Genomic DNA, 17,669 nt, shown 5'->3' on the forward strand with positions numbered 1-17,669 from the left:
GGAAATGGGATAATTTCGTATGACGGAGGAGAAGGCTATTCCTGCTTGGGGACAGTGCTTGAAGCAACTAAGCAGGAGCGAGGCAACGGTCACTCCGAGGCAGGAAGCACCCGATGCGGTGGATCGGGTCACGCACCCAGACCATGGGGGACACCAGCTGAGACTTTTGGGGTGCGGAGGTGCCGTCCAGGGCAGCCGCGTGGGAACGATCGGCGGGCCCTGAGGGGAGCGAGGCCGCGGGACGGGGCGGGGGCGGCGCTGGGGGAAGGCGGGGGGCCATGGCGGCAGGCGGGGCCGCGCCTCGCTCCGTTTTCTTCCCTTCCCTCCTCTTTTCTTCCCCTCCTCTCCAGCTCCGCGCAGGCCCGGGCCGCAGCTGCCGTAGCAACGCGGAGGACGCCGGAGCCCGAGGGCCGGAGCCCGGCCATGGTGAGCAGCGGGACGGGAGGGGGGCGGCGTGTGGGGGGGCGGCCGTCCCGCCGCCATCTCAGCGTGTCTCTCTCCGCCCCGCAGCCCTTCACGGAGCGCGGCTACTACCCGCCGGCGGCGGGGGGAGCCGGGCCGCCGCCGTTCGCCGCCTTCCAGTTCCGCGGCCGCCTTGAGGGCCCGGACTGGCGTCGCCTGAGCGCCGTGGACGTGGGCCGGGTGTGCCGGGAGGGCGACGTGGCGGCCCTGCAGGAGCACCTGGAGCACGTCACCTTCTGCAGCGCCGAGCGGGAGCGCTGCCCGCACTGCCAGGCGCCCGCCGACCCGCTGCTGCTCAAGCTGCTGCGCCTGGCCCAGCTGTGCACCGAGTACCTGCTGCACTCGCAGGAGTACCTCAGCGCCCAGCTCGGGGGGCTGGAGGAGGCCCTGCGGGAGGCCCGGGCCCAGAGGGACCGGCTGGGCGAGGAGGCGGCCCGCCGAGCCCAGGAGGTCAAGGGGCTCAAGGAGGAGTGCCGGCGGAGGAAGAAGATGATCGGCACCCAGCAGATGATGCTGGAGGCCCGAGCCAGCTACCACCAGGTGAGAGGAGTGGGCACGGCCACCTGCGTCTTGCCGGCTCCCAGCCCAGCGGAGCAGCCACGGGCCGTGTCCCCCGGTCGTGGGCTCGCTTTTGACACGTCAAGTGTCAGATACACGTGCACCCAACCACCCACAAAACCTGTGATGAAAGCATGTGTTGCTGGCTTTCATTGCCTCCATACATTCACCAGATGGTCACGGGACAGAGTTGCTCTGGGGTACCCACCACAATCTGTCTCTATATGCGTTCTGGCTGTATTCTGACTCCATGGCAGGAGGCAAGCAGGGCTGCACAGGCCCATTTCTCCTACAAAAAACGTGGGCAAATAGCAGACTCGTGCACCAAAAACAGGGACCTTTGGTGGGGAGAAATGGGTGTGTCTGATACTGAGCACCCACATCTTCCTCACAGTCATGAAAGTGGAAAGTTGCAAAAAAAGGGCTCACTTAAAGTTCTGATTCTCACAGTAAATGCTGCTATACTGCATTTGGAAGTAGCTGTGTAGACATCCCTAGGCCAAGAACAAAATAAGTCCAGTAACTTATTCTTTAAAATATAGCCTTTTTGCAGGGAAGGGAGGAACTGTTTTCTTATGGGGCACAGAAGTGGTTGTGGGAACTGTCTTTGCTCAAAAAGTCACAAATAAAACTTTGCTAGTTTGATGACATTGATACTATAGAATCATAGACTGGTTTGGGTTGGAAGGGACCTTAAAGATCACCCAGTTCCAACCCCCTGCCACGGGCAGGGACACCTCCCACGAAATCATGTTGCCCGGAGGCCCCATCCAGCCTGGCCTTGAACACTTCCAGTCAGAAAACACACAGGGCAAGTACATCAGCATCGGTGCTAAGGAGTAGCCTGTTCGCCAGTTGCCACTTTCCTGCAGTAATGTTCTCCAGGCACAAAGTTTCTGCCTGTGTGTGTGACTCAGAAGCGACTCAGGCATGATGGTAAAGAACACCAGTGGGTTAGCTCATCCCTAACTCCACAGCAATCTGTTCCTGTAGGGTCTTTCCCAAGCGCCTTAGTACATTGCCATTTTTACTCTCTGTATCATGACACAGTTGTTTTGGGAGGGGCTTTTGAGCTCTGGTTGTAGTAGCTTGATTTGAAAATCTGTCAGCTTCAGCAGGTATCAGGATTGCAGATTCTAGCTTCAAATGTAGTCTGAAGTCTGGTGAGTATACTGGACCCGGGCTTGACCTAAGACTTCAGGGTAGCTCTTCGTGTCTACCAGCTTACAGTTGTGGGTATTTTCTTTCTTTTGTTTTAGTTCTTGGAGTAGTGAGGCACTGGCACAGGCTGCCCAGAGAAGCTGTGGGTGCCCCATCCCTGGAGGTGCTCAAGGCCAGGCTGGATGGGGCTTTGGGCAACCTGGTCTGGTGGGAGGTGTCCCTGCCCATGGCAGGGGGTTGGAACTGGGTGATCTTTAAGGTCTCTTCCAACCCAAACCTTTCTGTGATTCTATAGTATCAATGTCATCAAACTAGCAGTTTTATTTGTGACTTTTTGAGCAATGACACATCCCACAACCACTTCAGTGCTCCGTAAGAAAACAGTTCCTCCTTTTCCTGCAAAAAGGCTGTATGTTAAAGAATAAGTTACAGGACTTATTTTGTTCTAAACTTAGCTACTTCCAAACGTAGTATAGCACATTAACTGTGAAAATCAGAACTTTTTAAAGTGAGCTCTTTTTTTTGCAACTTTCCATTTTCAGCAGCTAAGTTGGCTCAAGTGTTTCTGCAAGGAAATATATACCTTATGTGACAGGAGTAAACATACATATTGTAGACTTCTTAAGAACCTTGTCACAACGCATGCATTTGATTGTTAGTCTTAAGGACAAGCTGCTGATGTATCATTTTAAAAGGCCTTTATACAGCTTAGAGGGTGAATTGTCTGTCCCATGTTGCAAAAGAAAGCTGATCACACGCATCATTTTACCTGTAAATTTAAGTTATTCTTCTGCTGTGATTGCCAACCAAATATGACCAAGTTTTCCTGAAATACTTGTGGGATAGACCTGTCACAGTGGAAGCTCAAGAACATGGTAGTGAGCTTGGCTCATCAGTTGTCTGTTCAGTGGCACGTACAGTAATGTAGAGATGGAAAGCTGTTTTGCATTTTTAATTTTGTTTTCCTTTTTTTCCTCTCTGTTAGTAAATTCTTATCTCTGGAAGTTATTTATGTTCATGTGGGAAAAGAGATTTCAGTTAGTGATGTTGAACAAATCCTGCACTTCCTACAGTGGTTTCAGGATTCCGAATCTGAATGCCAGAATTAAAATGAATTCTTTCTAGGGCCTGTAAATGCAGGGCAGCAGACTGTTCAGTAAACTATAAGCTTATGGTATTTATTTGTGCCATGGTTTTGGCATACCCGCAGTGCCAAATAAAAGGGGGTTTGCTGGTGTTCTTCAGAGGGTAGTTCGAGTTTCATCTCCTTAAAGTCTTGTCTGTTTTGCAAACAAGCCCATTAACATGTTTATTCACATATTTATTTATTTATTTGTTTATCCTTAAGTGGTGGCACACTGTGCATCTAACGTAACCATGTTTTGGAATTCAAATCTAATGGCTCTAGTCCACCAATGATGTAAGTTCAACCATGAAATACTACCATAAAATGATTGTTACCTAAATGTTACCTAAATTGTTACCTAAATTTTTGACTCTCTTGTCTTGTCTCTTTGTCTTTATTTAATTTTTTAGTATTATTATTTTTTTTTTTACTTTTTGATGCTTTGTACAGAAATATGATGTGCTCATGCACAATGTCCCCATAGAGTGTACATGGTGTCTAACACTCTAAGTAGTTGCAAGAATAAGGTCACATAATTCAAACCCTGGATGTCCCCTGTGTTAGTCCTGTTTCCTGCACTAAGAGCTTTCTTTCACTACCAGCAAGTCAAACTGATGTGAAGTTTGTGCTTGAATGGATAACGTTATTTCACAGCCAATTTAATTCCCTAAGTGTTGTGCAATCTGTTACACTGTAAGCTCCCTCTTGGTTGGCAGCGACGTTTTGCTGCCGTGCTATGTCTTTGCTTTGGTTTTATGGCAGCACTTATTTGCTTGGGTTTTATGCTTGCATTTGTCTGACAAAATTTGTTTTCATAATTCATGATTCTAGTGTTTGCTGGAGGACGTAGGTATTTCATAGCCTGTCTATCTATCAGTGGCAGCATTTTAAATATTAGATGAAATCTGGGAATTTGGTTACGATGACAAGATCTTCAATCTAAGTCAGTTTTTAACTGTTTTTTACATTCATATCACAGTGAGGAGGAAAAAGGGCTGAGCTGAGTATTTGTGGGTTGTTAAAATATATATTTATTTTGGGGAAAAAATAGAAGTCTGAGAGGGAGCGAGCAACCCTACCTAAAGCAGTTAGGGGTTTTGATTCGTAGAATTACCAGTACATTGCAAAATCTATAGATGTGGCTCCCGTTCTTGCACTCTCCATCTGTTTTTAGTATTCTGAACATTAGTGGGATACACGTTGGCGGTGAACAAAAATCTTTTAAAACAGTTGGGATGTAAACTTGACTTAAAATGGGGTTGCAAAGCAGAAACTGTCATGTGTGCCATTAGAACGCAGGACAAGTTATAATGAACTTGTATATAAAGTTTTTTCAGGTGAATTTTGCAATAACGTAACTCAGTACAGTTGGATATGAAGCTGATGAAGCATTTTCCGGAGAGTTCCTTGGCTTTTATTATACCTTGTTAGGTTTTGGGGTCTTAATAACATTTATAAGTGTTTGACTTCTTTGCGTGTGTCTTCCACATGGTTATTTATTTATTTTTTTAAACTCAATTCCTTTTTGCATGTTTGGGAAAGTAATGATGAGACAAGAGGACAAGACTAAGAACAGTCTTTCTACATCAAGATTTCCAGTATAAAAAGGAAGAAGGCATTTTGGAGGCATTTAGGGGCATTTGAATAAAGGGAAAAGAAGGGATGCCATCCAAAGGTACCTGGACAACCTTGAGAAGTGGGCCAATGTTGAACCTCATGAGGTTCAACAAGTCTGAGTGCAAGGTGAGCGCCCTTACCTAGGTAAAGGCAATCCCAGACATGAGCACAGGCTGGATGGAGAGCTGACTGAGATTGGCCAACAGGTCGAGGGAGGTGATTGTCCCTTTCTGCTCTGCCCTTGTGAGGCCCCAGTTGGAGTGCTGCATCCAGATCCGGGGCCCCAAGCACAGGAAGGATGTGGGGCTGTTAGAGCGGGTTCAGAGGAGAGCCACAGACATGATTAGAGGGCTGGAGCAGCTCTCCTACAAAAAAAAAAAAAAAAAAGAGAGATGGAGCTGTTTAGCTTAAAGAAGAGAAGACTCTTGGGAAGCCTCGTTGCAGCTTTTCAATAATTAAAGGGGGCTTCTAAACAAGATGGAGAGCAACTCTTTGCTCAGGTGGATAATGATGGGACAAGGAGGAATGGTTTTAAACTAAAAGAGAGGAGATTTTGATTAGATGTTAGGAGGAATTTCTTCACTGTGAGGGTGGTGAGGCACTGGCACAGGCTGCCCAGAGAAGCTGTGGATGCCCCACCCCTGGAGGTGCTCAAGGCCAGGCTGGATGGGGCTTTGGGCAGCCTGGTCTGGTGGGAGGTGTCCCTGCCCATGGCAGGGGGTTGGAACTGGGTGGTTTTTAAGGTTCCGTCCAACACAAGCTGTTTTAGGAATAACTAGCATAAATATATGAATAACTTCACAGAAGTGTGGAACTGTGAGAATTTTAGCCATTATTCTTGTTAAATGGAATTTATTAAAGGTGCCTACTTTTGATGTCTGGACAAAATAACACAATCCGTTAAAAGCCTTAGCTGCTATACTTACCAAATAGGTGTTACTAATAATAACTAAAATGTTATCTGTCTTTACAGTGTCAATTCTGTGAAAAGGCTTTTATGAACTATTCCTTTTTACAAAGTCACATGCAGAGGCGTCATCCGGAAGAATCTCAGATTGGTATGTACTTCAGTATAATCAAGGAAATTAAGAGGCATCGTTTAGAAATGTGTAAATATATTGAGGATTTATGGTCCAGGTTTTTTTCACACTGAGAAGAATGATTTTGCACATTCCATTTCTATATGGCAGATGCCAATTTGTGTGAATACAAGCAACGCTGACTGACAAAATGTATTCAGTGAAATATGTCTCAGTCTCTGGAGAATAATTAACAAAACATATTCCGTGTTTACGCTACCTTTTCAAACTAGAATTCCTGCTGAATACTTCAGTCAGTAGCAGAGTTCAGAGCGTAGTTTTTTTCTTTAGGTATGTGTGTTTATAAAGGTGTGAGCAAGGTTCAGTAAGGAAAATAAATTTTGTGTATATATTTGAATTACTAGAATAGAAATAATCCAACTTACCTGACATCGGTTTGAATAGGATCAGATGCTCCTGGACTAAACTGACTGTAAAACATAGTAAGAAAAAGAAACTGTCAAGACTGATCGAGGTTTGTGTATCTAAGTTAATTTTGGATGCTGTACCGCTTAATATATATTCTTTTGTCTCTCTTCATTGAAAAAAAGGTTTCAAAAACATTTCTCTCAAAGTTTGCTTCATTCATCCCTTCCTTCATTCTCTCCTTCCTGTTAGGCTGCGTGCTTCTGATTTATTGCCAAGGATTGACAGGTATTGACAAAGGGCAGTGATTGGAAAAGAGGAAGAAGAGGAGCATCTGGGAGGAGAAAAAGAGGGAAGAATCTAGCGAGCTATGAACTGCCGTTTGTGAGGCAAATAAAACAATGGAACAGTGAGAGGAGTCTACTTAAGCATCTTAGGAAGTGTTAGTATATTGGAAGAAGAAAGAAGCTCTTGCATACTTTATGCTTGATTAAAAAAAAGATAGTGAAAGGAAACTTTTGTAATGAGGCTACCTAATTATTTATGCAGAATAAATCATACCTAACAGAACTAATCGATTGAGGTTCGCTTAGTCCTTCATACATCCTTTTTTGAGCCTGTGTTGCTTAGTTTCCTGTGGTGTACTTTGCAATTAGATTATGTAATAATTTCTCTTGTAAACATCCCATAAACTACTTCACATGTCAGTAAAACTGGTATTTTTCAGTCTTTGAGGACAATGTTAGCAGTCCAGAGAACATACGTATTTAAAAATATCTTTGGAGAATCATAGTAATGGGAAGGGAAGTGGTCTAAGAATCACACTTCGTGAAGATGTTACTGAAACACTGTAGAAAAGCATTTGCAGTAAGCATCACATTTCCAGAAATTACAACCAATGTTTTTAAATATATATTTTTTTATTATTATTTTTTTCCCTAACAGAACAAAAGAGGAAAGCTAAGACAGACAAACTGCAGGATGAGATTGATAAACTGAAGGAGCAGCTGCAGCTCACCAAGTCCCAGTTAGAGGCTGAACAGCAAGCTAATATGGTCAGGTTTTCTAAGGTAATGTGTACTATTTAATGTGAACCTCTCAAAAGAAGTAGTACTTTGGACTCTGCTTGCTCGTTTAGTAACTAGAACAGAACAAAAACGTATCTACAGTTTGTCTGCCTGGCAGCAATGCTGCTTGGGCATTGGAGCATAGCAACCCCACCACATACCCCTGCGATTTTTGAACATTCCCTTACGACTAAAACAAAATGTAAGGGGTATTTTAAATGAATGCTTAAGACAACACTTCTGTTAGCACTTGTCAGTTCATAAGGTAAGTGTGGCCTGTTATTGAAGCAGATAGAATTGGTCTCGCTGTGGTGAAATATAAGCTATTTTTAACATGATATTTTGTGATGATTAAACGTATCTTAGATATGACTGCTTTTTACATACAATTTAGTAAGCTAAGCGAGATTTATTCTTTGCTGTGAAGAGCTTTAGTAACATGGGGTAAAACAATTTAAGGAAGAGAGACTGAGAAGAAACAAGGCAAACTATATAGTTCTGCCTATCTTTGTGGGATTTAAAGACCAGAGAGTCAAACCAAACATAGTCTTAGCTCCGGTTGTGTGAATTAAAAAATAAAATTAAAAAAAAAAAAACTTTGATTTTAAAGCAGTAATTATCTATTTGTAATTACGTGCAAGGCTTTACTTAGAACGATACTGAATCATGTGGTTTGTACTTCCTGGCTTGTGGAAAGAAACAAAGAATCTCTAAGTTACACGTTCTTGTTCTTTTCAGCTTGATAATTTCAAATCATTTCAGAGTTTTCATTTCAGTTCAGGTGAATAAAATAGGATAATTCCCTATCAAAATGGGGATTGATTATTTTTTTAAAGGGGGGGAAGGGCTTTGTGATTCACTTTGAGGAGGGAATTCTTGGCATAGAAGTCAGGATACTTCTAATGATCAAGTTAAACACTAATCCTGGTATTACAGTTTGCTCTATATCACAATCAAAAGCAGCGTTTTGTGGTTGTTAATGTAACTCATGGGAACCTTCTCTTAATAGATCACCCAATATTCCAAACTTCAAAATGACTTTCCTTGCAGAGTTTGAGGACCTTCAAACATAAAACCAATCGTGCAGTTTGAAAAGAAGCACAACATTTTGAATTTAAAGGGAATAAACAAAACATTGCTATCATTAATTATTTTCTTCCTTGATTTCAGAGGAGAAGCCAATCTTCTGTAAAGTATTCAGTGTTTCCTGAACACAACTTCAGGCTCTCCTTTCTTCAGTCCTTCTCTTGGAACCATGTAGCTTCCGGTTTTGTTTTTGTTGTGTTTTTTTAGCTTTTTTTTTCCTCCATTTTCAAAAGTACTTTAATGACCAAACGAAGAATGTGGATAGAGTCTCACCTGGGAGTGCAAGCAGTGTCAGAATAGTGAGTGTTGGCCCACCGTGGACATCTTCTAGGTATTCTACTCATTCATTCTGTACCTGGCTTTTCAGAGGTACCTCTATAAACATATTTTTCCTGCACCTAAAGTATCACTCATATGATGTGGGACTTAGAGTGTTTATAGCAGTGCAGGTTTTTTAGTACCTTGGGGGCCTGTTTTGAAGTCGCTTGTATTAGCTGAGTCTCTTAACTACAAGGAGACCCCCTGAAATGTCCTGGAGCTACAAACTGCACTGTTACGCAAGGCTTTTGAAACTTCTGTATTTTTCTATGGCGTTGAGGAGGATAAAAATGTGAAGTGTGACTGGTTGCAGATTGTCTGCTATGACTTGACAGTTCAGGTACCATTGTGTCCAGTGGATAATGGAGAAGACCTGAGCTGAAAGGATACAGAAGATCCTGTTTTTCTTATGGTTTGCCAAAAAGTGTGTATATTTTGGGCAGCAAACTGCAGGGTTTTGCAGAAATTAAGGATTGTACAAAAATGATTGACTAGTTAATGAGATGGCAAATGAAATTTAACAGATGAAGTGCAGTAAATGCATATGGGAAAAAAAATATCTAACTTCATCTACGAAAAGGTGAGTCCTGAGCTAGAGCATTGTTACTGAAGTGCAAGCTCTTAAGACTGTGATAGATAGTTCCAGGGAAATTCAGCCCAGTGATGAATAGCAACAACAAAACTGAATCAAATATTGCAAGTTGTTATGGAAAATCTATGTGCAATTCTGGTGTAGCCACAGCTTAATCCTGTCTGGAGGCCTGAGCCCTTCATCTCAAGAAGGTATGACAGAGTTATAAAACTTACAGAGAAGGGTGACAAGGATGATTGAAGTCTGGAACAGCCTCTGTATTTAGAATGACTTATTCTAAGAGTTGTTAGTCCAAAAAAAGATGAGAGCTTGGTAGGGAGTGGGGGGGACAGATGGATGCCTGCAAAGTCATGAGTTATGTAGAGTGAATAGGTATCAATCATTCACTGTCTCCTAGTTCAAGGCCTAGCATCCATCAAATGAAATTGTCAGGAGACAAATTTGAAACAGAAATGCTTGGTTCTTCATGCAACAAGTAGTAGACCATTAGCAAAAGACTTTGCAGTCTTCCCTTGCGGCTGTGTCAGCTTTTAGCAACTGCAAGCATATATGAGAAATCTGTTGACGGTTACCAAGTTTGTAAAGCTGTGTCAGGCTGAGGAAGCCCTCTGGGCTGAAAACAGTTGGCAGCTTGGAAACCATTAAGGAGAATATGCATGTTTGCTTGCTCTGCTGTTTTCCTTTCCTACCTTATACGCTTAGGGCCTCTTTAAGAAACTTGATGGTGAACTAGGTGGATCTTTGATATGACCAAATAAGGTATTTCAAAACTTCTTGAAGCTTATGTGTTTTGCTAGCAAAATATATCATTACCCCAGAATTCTTCAGAAACTTGAGTTTTTTTCATGTTTTTTGATGTCACATTATGGCCCATTGAAAGTGACTGCTTCTACCCATAGTTTGGGTGCTTGAATTAGTATTATGTGTGTGGGAAAAATAACAGGCATCGTTTTTAAAATAATTTCAGGAATGTGAACAGCAAAAATCAAAAGAAGAAGAAATTCTACAGTCATTTCATAAATGGAAAGAAGAAGAAAAAGCAAAATTAGCTGATGAAATAGAAAAAGTGAAAGAGATGTTCATGAAAGAGCTTAAAGAGTTATCTTCAAGAAATTCAACACTAGAAAATGTAAGTGGCTTAAGTTTTCCAACGTTTTAAGGCATGAATCCTTTACAGTAGGTGGTGAACTTCACGGAATGTTAGGGATTGGAAGGGACCTTGAAAGATAATCTAGTCCAAGCCCCCTGCTGGAGCAGGAACAGCTAAATCACATCACACAGGAACACATCCAGGTGGGTGAACTTGGGATATTTGAAATATGATGTAGTCACCTCAAAGGTTTTCTTACAGAACTTTACAAGTAATAGATAGCTGTAACTGTATCCTCGTCTACTGGTTTTATCTACATAACTTCAGTTCTTTTTCCACAGCATTATCTTGGATGAACAAGTCATGCCTTCAGTAAGCATATCATTTTTTTCCTACTCCTCAACCTTTGAGTGCCTTTTTACAGATTATTTATGCTGCTGTTATTGCTGTCTGTTGGGCATGCTTTGTACTAATATTCTCATGAGTGACACGGAGGGGACTAATCTCTGCATTATAGTCCTGACCCTAGAACTGTATATGTTTTCAATACAGTCAAAAGAAATGCTTCCCAGAGTTCTGGCTAGAAAGAGAATTATAAAAGGTAGGTCAGAAAAGAAATACGCATTGCATTACCAGAGCACTGGTATTTTGTAGGTGTTAGTTTCCGAGTATATTTGCAACGTATGTTTATGTAAGATGTATATATTAATAATTACATGACATTTGATAAATGCTGAACTCATGAGAAATGTTAGAAGAACTTGATATGATCTCTGTGTAGTTGTATTTAAAGTAAATTTTGTATTAAGTGATAGGTTCGTAAAACAAAAACTTTATATACATCTGGGCCTTAAATTTTTTCCCCTCCTTTTAGCAACTGTTAGCAATACAAACATCCAATATGCAACAGAAGTCCAATTTAGGGACGCTGAAAGACAGCCAAGAATTTGTAGAAGAGAAGACTCAGAGTCCTCAGGATTATTACAAAGTCGTCAAACTTCTTGAAAAACAGGTAACACTGTATCTTAATGTATTGCTTTTGACTGCTTATGTTCTTTTTACTTTTGAACATCTCTGAGTAGGATTTTAAATTCATAGGTAAAGTTCTCATCCTTATCAATTTCTGAAATAGCTGTAGTAAACAGTAGTGGATTCAAAAAAAAATCTCTGTAATGGAAATCAAGGAATTATTTCCCTTATCCTTTGTAATCTATAGTTATTTATTGATATATGTGATAATAAAGAATAAGGGAATATCTGGCGCTACCAAATATGGTTTGGTTCCAGAAGGCTCTAATAAACCATTTCCGTCTGCTGATCCGTGAGGCCGCTTACAGGAAATGATGGAAAAATTTGAATTTTCCATTTTCCAAGATGGAAAAAATGCATACATTAAGAAATTTTCTGACCAGATTTGCCAACGGGTGGCTTTTGAGCCATACAAAACTCTTGAACCTGTCATGTGCAGCTTTTGTATCCTGTACTCATGACTATATCATCTGATCAGCACAACTGCTGGGCTAGTTGGGCAACCCCAAGTCCCATCTGTAGGAAAGACTGAGCTAAGAAGGGCCACTCAGGCTGAGATGGCTGCATTGCTCTGAGGCTCACCTGCATGTCCAGGTCATTCATTTAAAAAAACAAAAATAAAAGAGAGTTATGAGACATTTGGGAATACCCACAAACCTTTTTACTGTCTTCTTTGACACTTTGTAACATGCATTATATATTTCATGGTTCTAGGGATGTAAAGGTCTTTGTATACTGCTGGTTTCGTCCAGAAGTTTGGTCGTTTCTGTTCAAAGGTATAGAAAGTTTAGTTAGTTTTACTTTTTTATTTCATCAAAGAAAAATTACTTAGAAACTCATTTATTAAGGCTGTTTTTTATCCTTATTATGCAAAATACATTGTTAGTGAGTGTTTGAAATGACAGTATTTGGGGAAAAGCCCTGCTCGTTACTATTACTCTTATTATTAGTAAACAGGTGTATTAAAATACTTGTATATTTCTCAATCACAGTCACGGTATACAAATCTAGGAGCCAAAACATAGTTTCCAGAACAATTGGTAAGAAAGCCACACTCAGGTGTATAAAACATGCTGATGAATGTTCTATATCTTAAATATTGGGCTATTCAAGTTTCGTATCATAAAGAATCTTTTTAGTACTTGTGCTTTATTTATAAAAATAAACCTGCATATATTGAGGTAGATGTCAATGTGTTATTAACAAGAATTAATATTGTTTTCCTTTATACAGGAAAGTAAGTGGACGTCTAGAATACAAGCCCTTCGTCAGGACCATGAGACAGAAAAATCTCTTGTAAGTGGCACAGCAAACCACCTATATTATAAGGAGATAATTTTCTTACCCTTGCAGTAGTTCTTGATATGCTGTAGTACAACTTTGGGGGATTAGAAAGCCTAGATCTCAAGAGTTTGTAAAAGTGTTTCCCCTTAGATACATTTCTGAGTTTCAGTTATGTTATGATCTTGAAGTTTCTCTTAAGGCCAAAGTTGAAAAAGAATTTATCTTTTAACAATCTGACAGACAGCTGAAACTGTATCTCTCTTTTGAAGGGCTCACAACTAACTCTGTGAGCACTGTATTATGCACTGTTTTCTGTGTTTTATGGGGATATGCTAGATAGTTAAGATACAATTTGCCAACATGTAGCTTTCATCTGCCTTGCACATTCAACTGCCATAGACCTACAGCATGTCTCAGTCTGTTTTTTCTCTTTTCTTTCACTTCCTTGCTTCTTTTTCTGTTGTAGCTTTCAAACTCAGAATCTGTTCGGCTTTTCGACGAAAGAACACCATGGCGTTTTGTTTTGCATTGGCTTACGTATTTTACTATACAAAGCTTTATTCCTCTTTTTTTTTTTGTATGTCTGCGTTTCTTTTTAATCTCTTTCCTGCTTTGTTTCTCTTGCCTCCTTTCCTTTCATTTTCCTTTCATCTGCGCGACCATGTAAGAACTGAGCAGATCATAGTGGTTTGACCAAAACTTCTCCTCCTTTGGCAAGAAAGCAGTGGGGAGGAACCATGGAACATTCCCCCAAAAGGATGTAGTTAATGATACCCCACATACATGCAAGAATAGAATAAGGGAGGAGTAATGTAAGTATTACTATTGAGATGGCGCACCTAAAATGTTGTTTCCTGTCTTCTACAATCAAAGCTAATATGTTAGGTTTATCATGCAAATTCACATCTTGTCTCCTTAAAATATCATTACTTGACACTATCACCAAAACATTTTATATAGTCAAATGTTTTTTCTGCAATCGTGTTTTTAGACAATCTCAACAATGTGTTTGCATGCCCCTTTCTTTGTGTTGAGATTTAGGTAGTATTCCTTGTCTACGCCACTTTTTATTTGTACAACTGTTTTGTAATACATGCAAGTTGCAATGAAATCACAGGGGACGTTACATTTTTGCTGGAAAAAAGTATTAAAAATATTTAAATATGCTACTTGTTTGTTTAAATTTTAGAGCATTGAAGTATTTTATATAATATTAGTGTCAGTGTATTTTTCCTTTTGCTTGCTTTCTAGCTACTGTCACAGATTGAGAAGCTTAAATCATCAGTGAGAGAAGACCTGAATAAAAATAACACCTTTTACAAGAGGAGGATAGAAGAATTGGGGCAGAGGCTTCAGGAGCAGAATGATCTGATAATTACTCAGAAGAAGCAGGTCTGTTTTGTGAAGCAGTCCTTTTCAGAGAGCATAGGAAACAGAGAAACATTTTCCTATATATCTCTGGTTGCATAGTTAATATTACTAGTTGGTAAGAGTATTGATGGAATATTTTGGCTACACTTTGGAAATAACATTAATAAGTAAGAATTGATCCGGAAAAGAGAGACAGGAATGAAAACCAGGAATTAAAATATGATTTAGAATGAAAGATTTAACAAACCAAATGTTTTTAATAAGTTCTACACAAAGTTAAAAGATTACTAAGTTGCAGTCACCAAAGACCTCTACGGATAAAAAAAAATTCTGATTGTGAACAGGATTTTATCTGCTACAAGATGATCGTAATGAGTTCTAGTGTTTGAAATCTGAAAATACATGACTTGTAGACAAATAGACAAAACTAGAGTAGACAGGAGAGCTGTTCGTACATTTAAAATCAATTGTGTACTGAAGTGTTTCTCTGGAGTGGAGCTAAACTTGCAAAACAGAATGTGAATAGCTGATGCAGAAACTATTGAAACTATTGAAAAGTGCAGAGGTGGCCCATAAACTGCTCTCCTTTCACGCTAAAGCTTGTATTGTGCACAAAGCAAGAGTGCAACGTGAACACATAAGAAAATAGAAATAAGTCTTGAACATTAATTAGGCATGAATGTGATAAGTGTTAAGTAGAATTAAGTAGAATTCCACAAAAGTAGTATCTTTCTCCCAAGATCATAAACAATAATTTCTGTCATGAAATAGTACTGAAACTAGGTATTTCATACTGACTATACGTTTCTCGATATTGATTGTTTACATTTTTTAACTATTTAAATATCTTTTTCTCTTTTAGATAAAAGAATTGTCCACAAAATCTGTTGCAAGCATCAAGCCATATGATGGTAAGTACAAACTGTAAACAAAAGCAGATTTTGTTTTTGATTTGAGCAGCTTGGCTGAAACAAATGTTACAATTCGTTAAAAACTGCAGACATCAGCTTTTCTAATTAAATATCGAAATCAAATCACTACTTGCAATTTATTTCTGTCGCAGGGTACCTACCTATAATACTGTTTCCATGCCTCTGTTATTTTTCAAGGTTCGTGTTTTGCAGCTGTAAGAAGGTGTAATGCACAAAGCTGATGGCTTGAGTAGTGAAGAGGCGTGAAATATAGCATCTGAAATATAGTCCCAAACTGATCTGAGGAATGTAGAACTGATGCGATAATTCACTCCAATGCACTCTATACATTATATAAATAGGGTTCATGTTAATTGATAGGAGGTGTGGAAGAAGTGGAGATAAAAGCCTTGATCAGGATAGACTTGACTTGGCTTTGGGCCAAGGCTTCTTGCCTGCGATACGAAGACAACGTACATACATGACCAAAAAGATGAGGTGACTAGTGAAGTTTCCTATTCCAGTTCAGTGATTTGGTTACTAGATTTTTATCCTGCATGTAGAAGTATTAAAAATATGAAGCATATCTAGGGTTTGTCCATTTGTGTTGGGAAGGACCGTTTTTCACTTGTAAACCATTTGTGTAATTTTACCCCATTAAAGCAAAAAATTCTGTAATTCATAAGTATGATTAAATACTGTTACATTTATGAATCTGTAAGTATCTGTTACTGTTTACTATAATACATTCACATTATTTTTTTAATTTTATGCTGTATTAGCAAACACTACTGTTGAGCGTCTTGAAGAATCTAAGTCAAGTCTACCAGTGATGCATGGTAAGTTTTTGCAATAGGTCCAGATTCAATTCTTGCAAATCTAACTCTGTCTTCTCAAATTTGTTATTTGTCAAATCATTGCTGTAAGACTAGCTAAACTAGAGGAAAGTAATTTGAATCACTTTGCTGCATATCCACATTGAGAATTCGTATGAAGTAATAGTAGAGGGACACTGTGAAGAAAAAATGAAAAAAGAAATAATAATTGTAGAATATTTCCTAGCACATCTATAGTATCAGAGCATTTTAAAGTCACTGAAAGTAATTATGAAGAGGAAACAAAACTGCTTTCTTTTAGAAAAGATGCTTATTTTCTTGGTATATACATACAGTGGAATTTGTATAAGGAAAATATGGGGAGACATTTGTTTTACAAACCTTGAAAGACTGTATTTTCCTTGTGACTTATTATGTCAAGGAGGAAAAATATGGCAGAAACAATCAAAATAGACATTCATGCCATCTAGACAGTTCTTCCAGAGTCAGTATATGTCAGAACATATGTACATTGTGATATTATTTGATAGTGGGGAGAAAAGAGAATCATTTATTTACATTGTTTTGGCTTTGTCAAAATAGTTTTAATTTTTTTGTCATTATGCAAATTATTGGACAGTGTTGTTACCATACCAGTATTCTGTGATCAATTCTTTATTTGCATTTCAAGTTGGAAAGTAATATGAAAAATGAACTTTAAGCAAGTAAACCTTAAACCTTACAAACAGTAGTTTAAGTATTTGAATTATTGACATACTAATTAAATATGGATTTATTATTATTACTTCTCTTAGTTTTAAAACCTGTCAAAGGAAGAAAAAAATGTAATGTAAGAAAAACATACAAAATATTACTTTTTAAAGCAAATTTAGAAGGTTCTGAAGAGGCATATGGGAAGAAGGAGCAGAGTGCAACAGAAGCTTTACATAACCTGATCAAAGTGAAAAACTTATAAAAAATGAAATGTTGATTTCAATATATTTGTGACAAGAACTATTAAACTACAGAAGAGAGATTTTTATTATATAGTAAAGTTATTTGAATAATACAGGTATTTCCTATCTATGCTAGGAACTCTATTACTGTTCATTGCTAGAAGCTTAGAAAGTATAACTTTATGTAGATGAAATGTGTGGTGAAAAATCATAATATATTATTAACATAGTATAGATAATAGTATTTTAAATAGTCCAGTATTTTTTTTCATTCAGACCAACTTTCACTGCACCAACACAATAGTGCTGGTTCTAGTTAAGAGATCTCACTGCACATACTTTGGCTGAATTTAAGAACTGAGTTTTATGAATAATTTTGCTTCTAAGGGCTTACATACTAAGCTTGTCAAGCTTTGCTTTTTTTTTTTTTTTTTTTTTTAGCACATTCACTTTCATTTGTACTGTGGAGATAAAACATTCTGTGAACATTCATATATTCTGTGCTCTGGTGATTTGAATCTGCTTATTGAGATATTTTTTTCCTGATTTCTTACTTCTTCATATATGAATTTCTTGACACCTTTTGAAACTTCTCAAGATAGAAAAGGCTGTTCCTGCTATTGATATAGAAAAGATTCACTATCACTTTATTATGAAACCTCAAAGAAGGTGTTTCCTTTAGATTCTTGTGCTGATGATTATTTTATTTATCTCTGCAGGTCTCTCTGTCTGTCCCCTTTCTTCCCTTCTGGATTTTTTTAAAACTTACCCTACCTAATTT

The 17,669-nt window shown here is 39.1% G+C and overlaps 1 protein-coding gene across 2 annotated transcripts in view; it reads left to right on the forward strand.

Moving 5' to 3' along the window:
* The first annotated feature begins 302 nt into the window (after window positions 1–302).
* DZIP1 (DAZ interacting zinc finger protein 1) overlaps window positions 303–17,669 on the forward strand; it is a 33,258-nt gene continuing 15,891 nt past the window's right edge. For both annotated transcript variants that reach the window (XM_040538594.1, XM_040538602.1), the window contains exons 1-10: window positions 303–426; window positions 511–1,002; window positions 5,898–5,982; window positions 7,315–7,439; window positions 10,400–10,561; window positions 11,397–11,534; window positions 12,785–12,847; window positions 14,087–14,227; window positions 15,069–15,117; window positions 15,900–15,956. In XM_040538594.1, coding sequence (XP_040394528.1) covers window positions 424–426; window positions 511–1,002; window positions 5,898–5,982; window positions 7,315–7,439; window positions 10,400–10,561; window positions 11,397–11,534; window positions 12,785–12,847; window positions 14,087–14,227; window positions 15,069–15,117; window positions 15,900–15,956 — 1,315 coding nt within the window. In that variant the 5' untranslated portion in view covers window positions 303–423. The remainder of the gene's footprint in view (window positions 427–510; window positions 1,003–5,897; window positions 5,983–7,314; window positions 7,440–10,399; window positions 10,562–11,396; window positions 11,535–12,784; window positions 12,848–14,086; window positions 14,228–15,068; window positions 15,118–15,899; window positions 15,957–17,669) is intronic.

Source organism: Cygnus olor, chromosome 1 (genome assembly GCF_009769625.2).
Source record: "Cygnus olor isolate bCygOlo1 chromosome 1, bCygOlo1.pri.v2, whole genome shotgun sequence".
Classification (NCBI taxonomy): Eukaryota; Metazoa; Chordata; class Aves; order Anseriformes; family Anatidae; genus Cygnus; species Cygnus olor.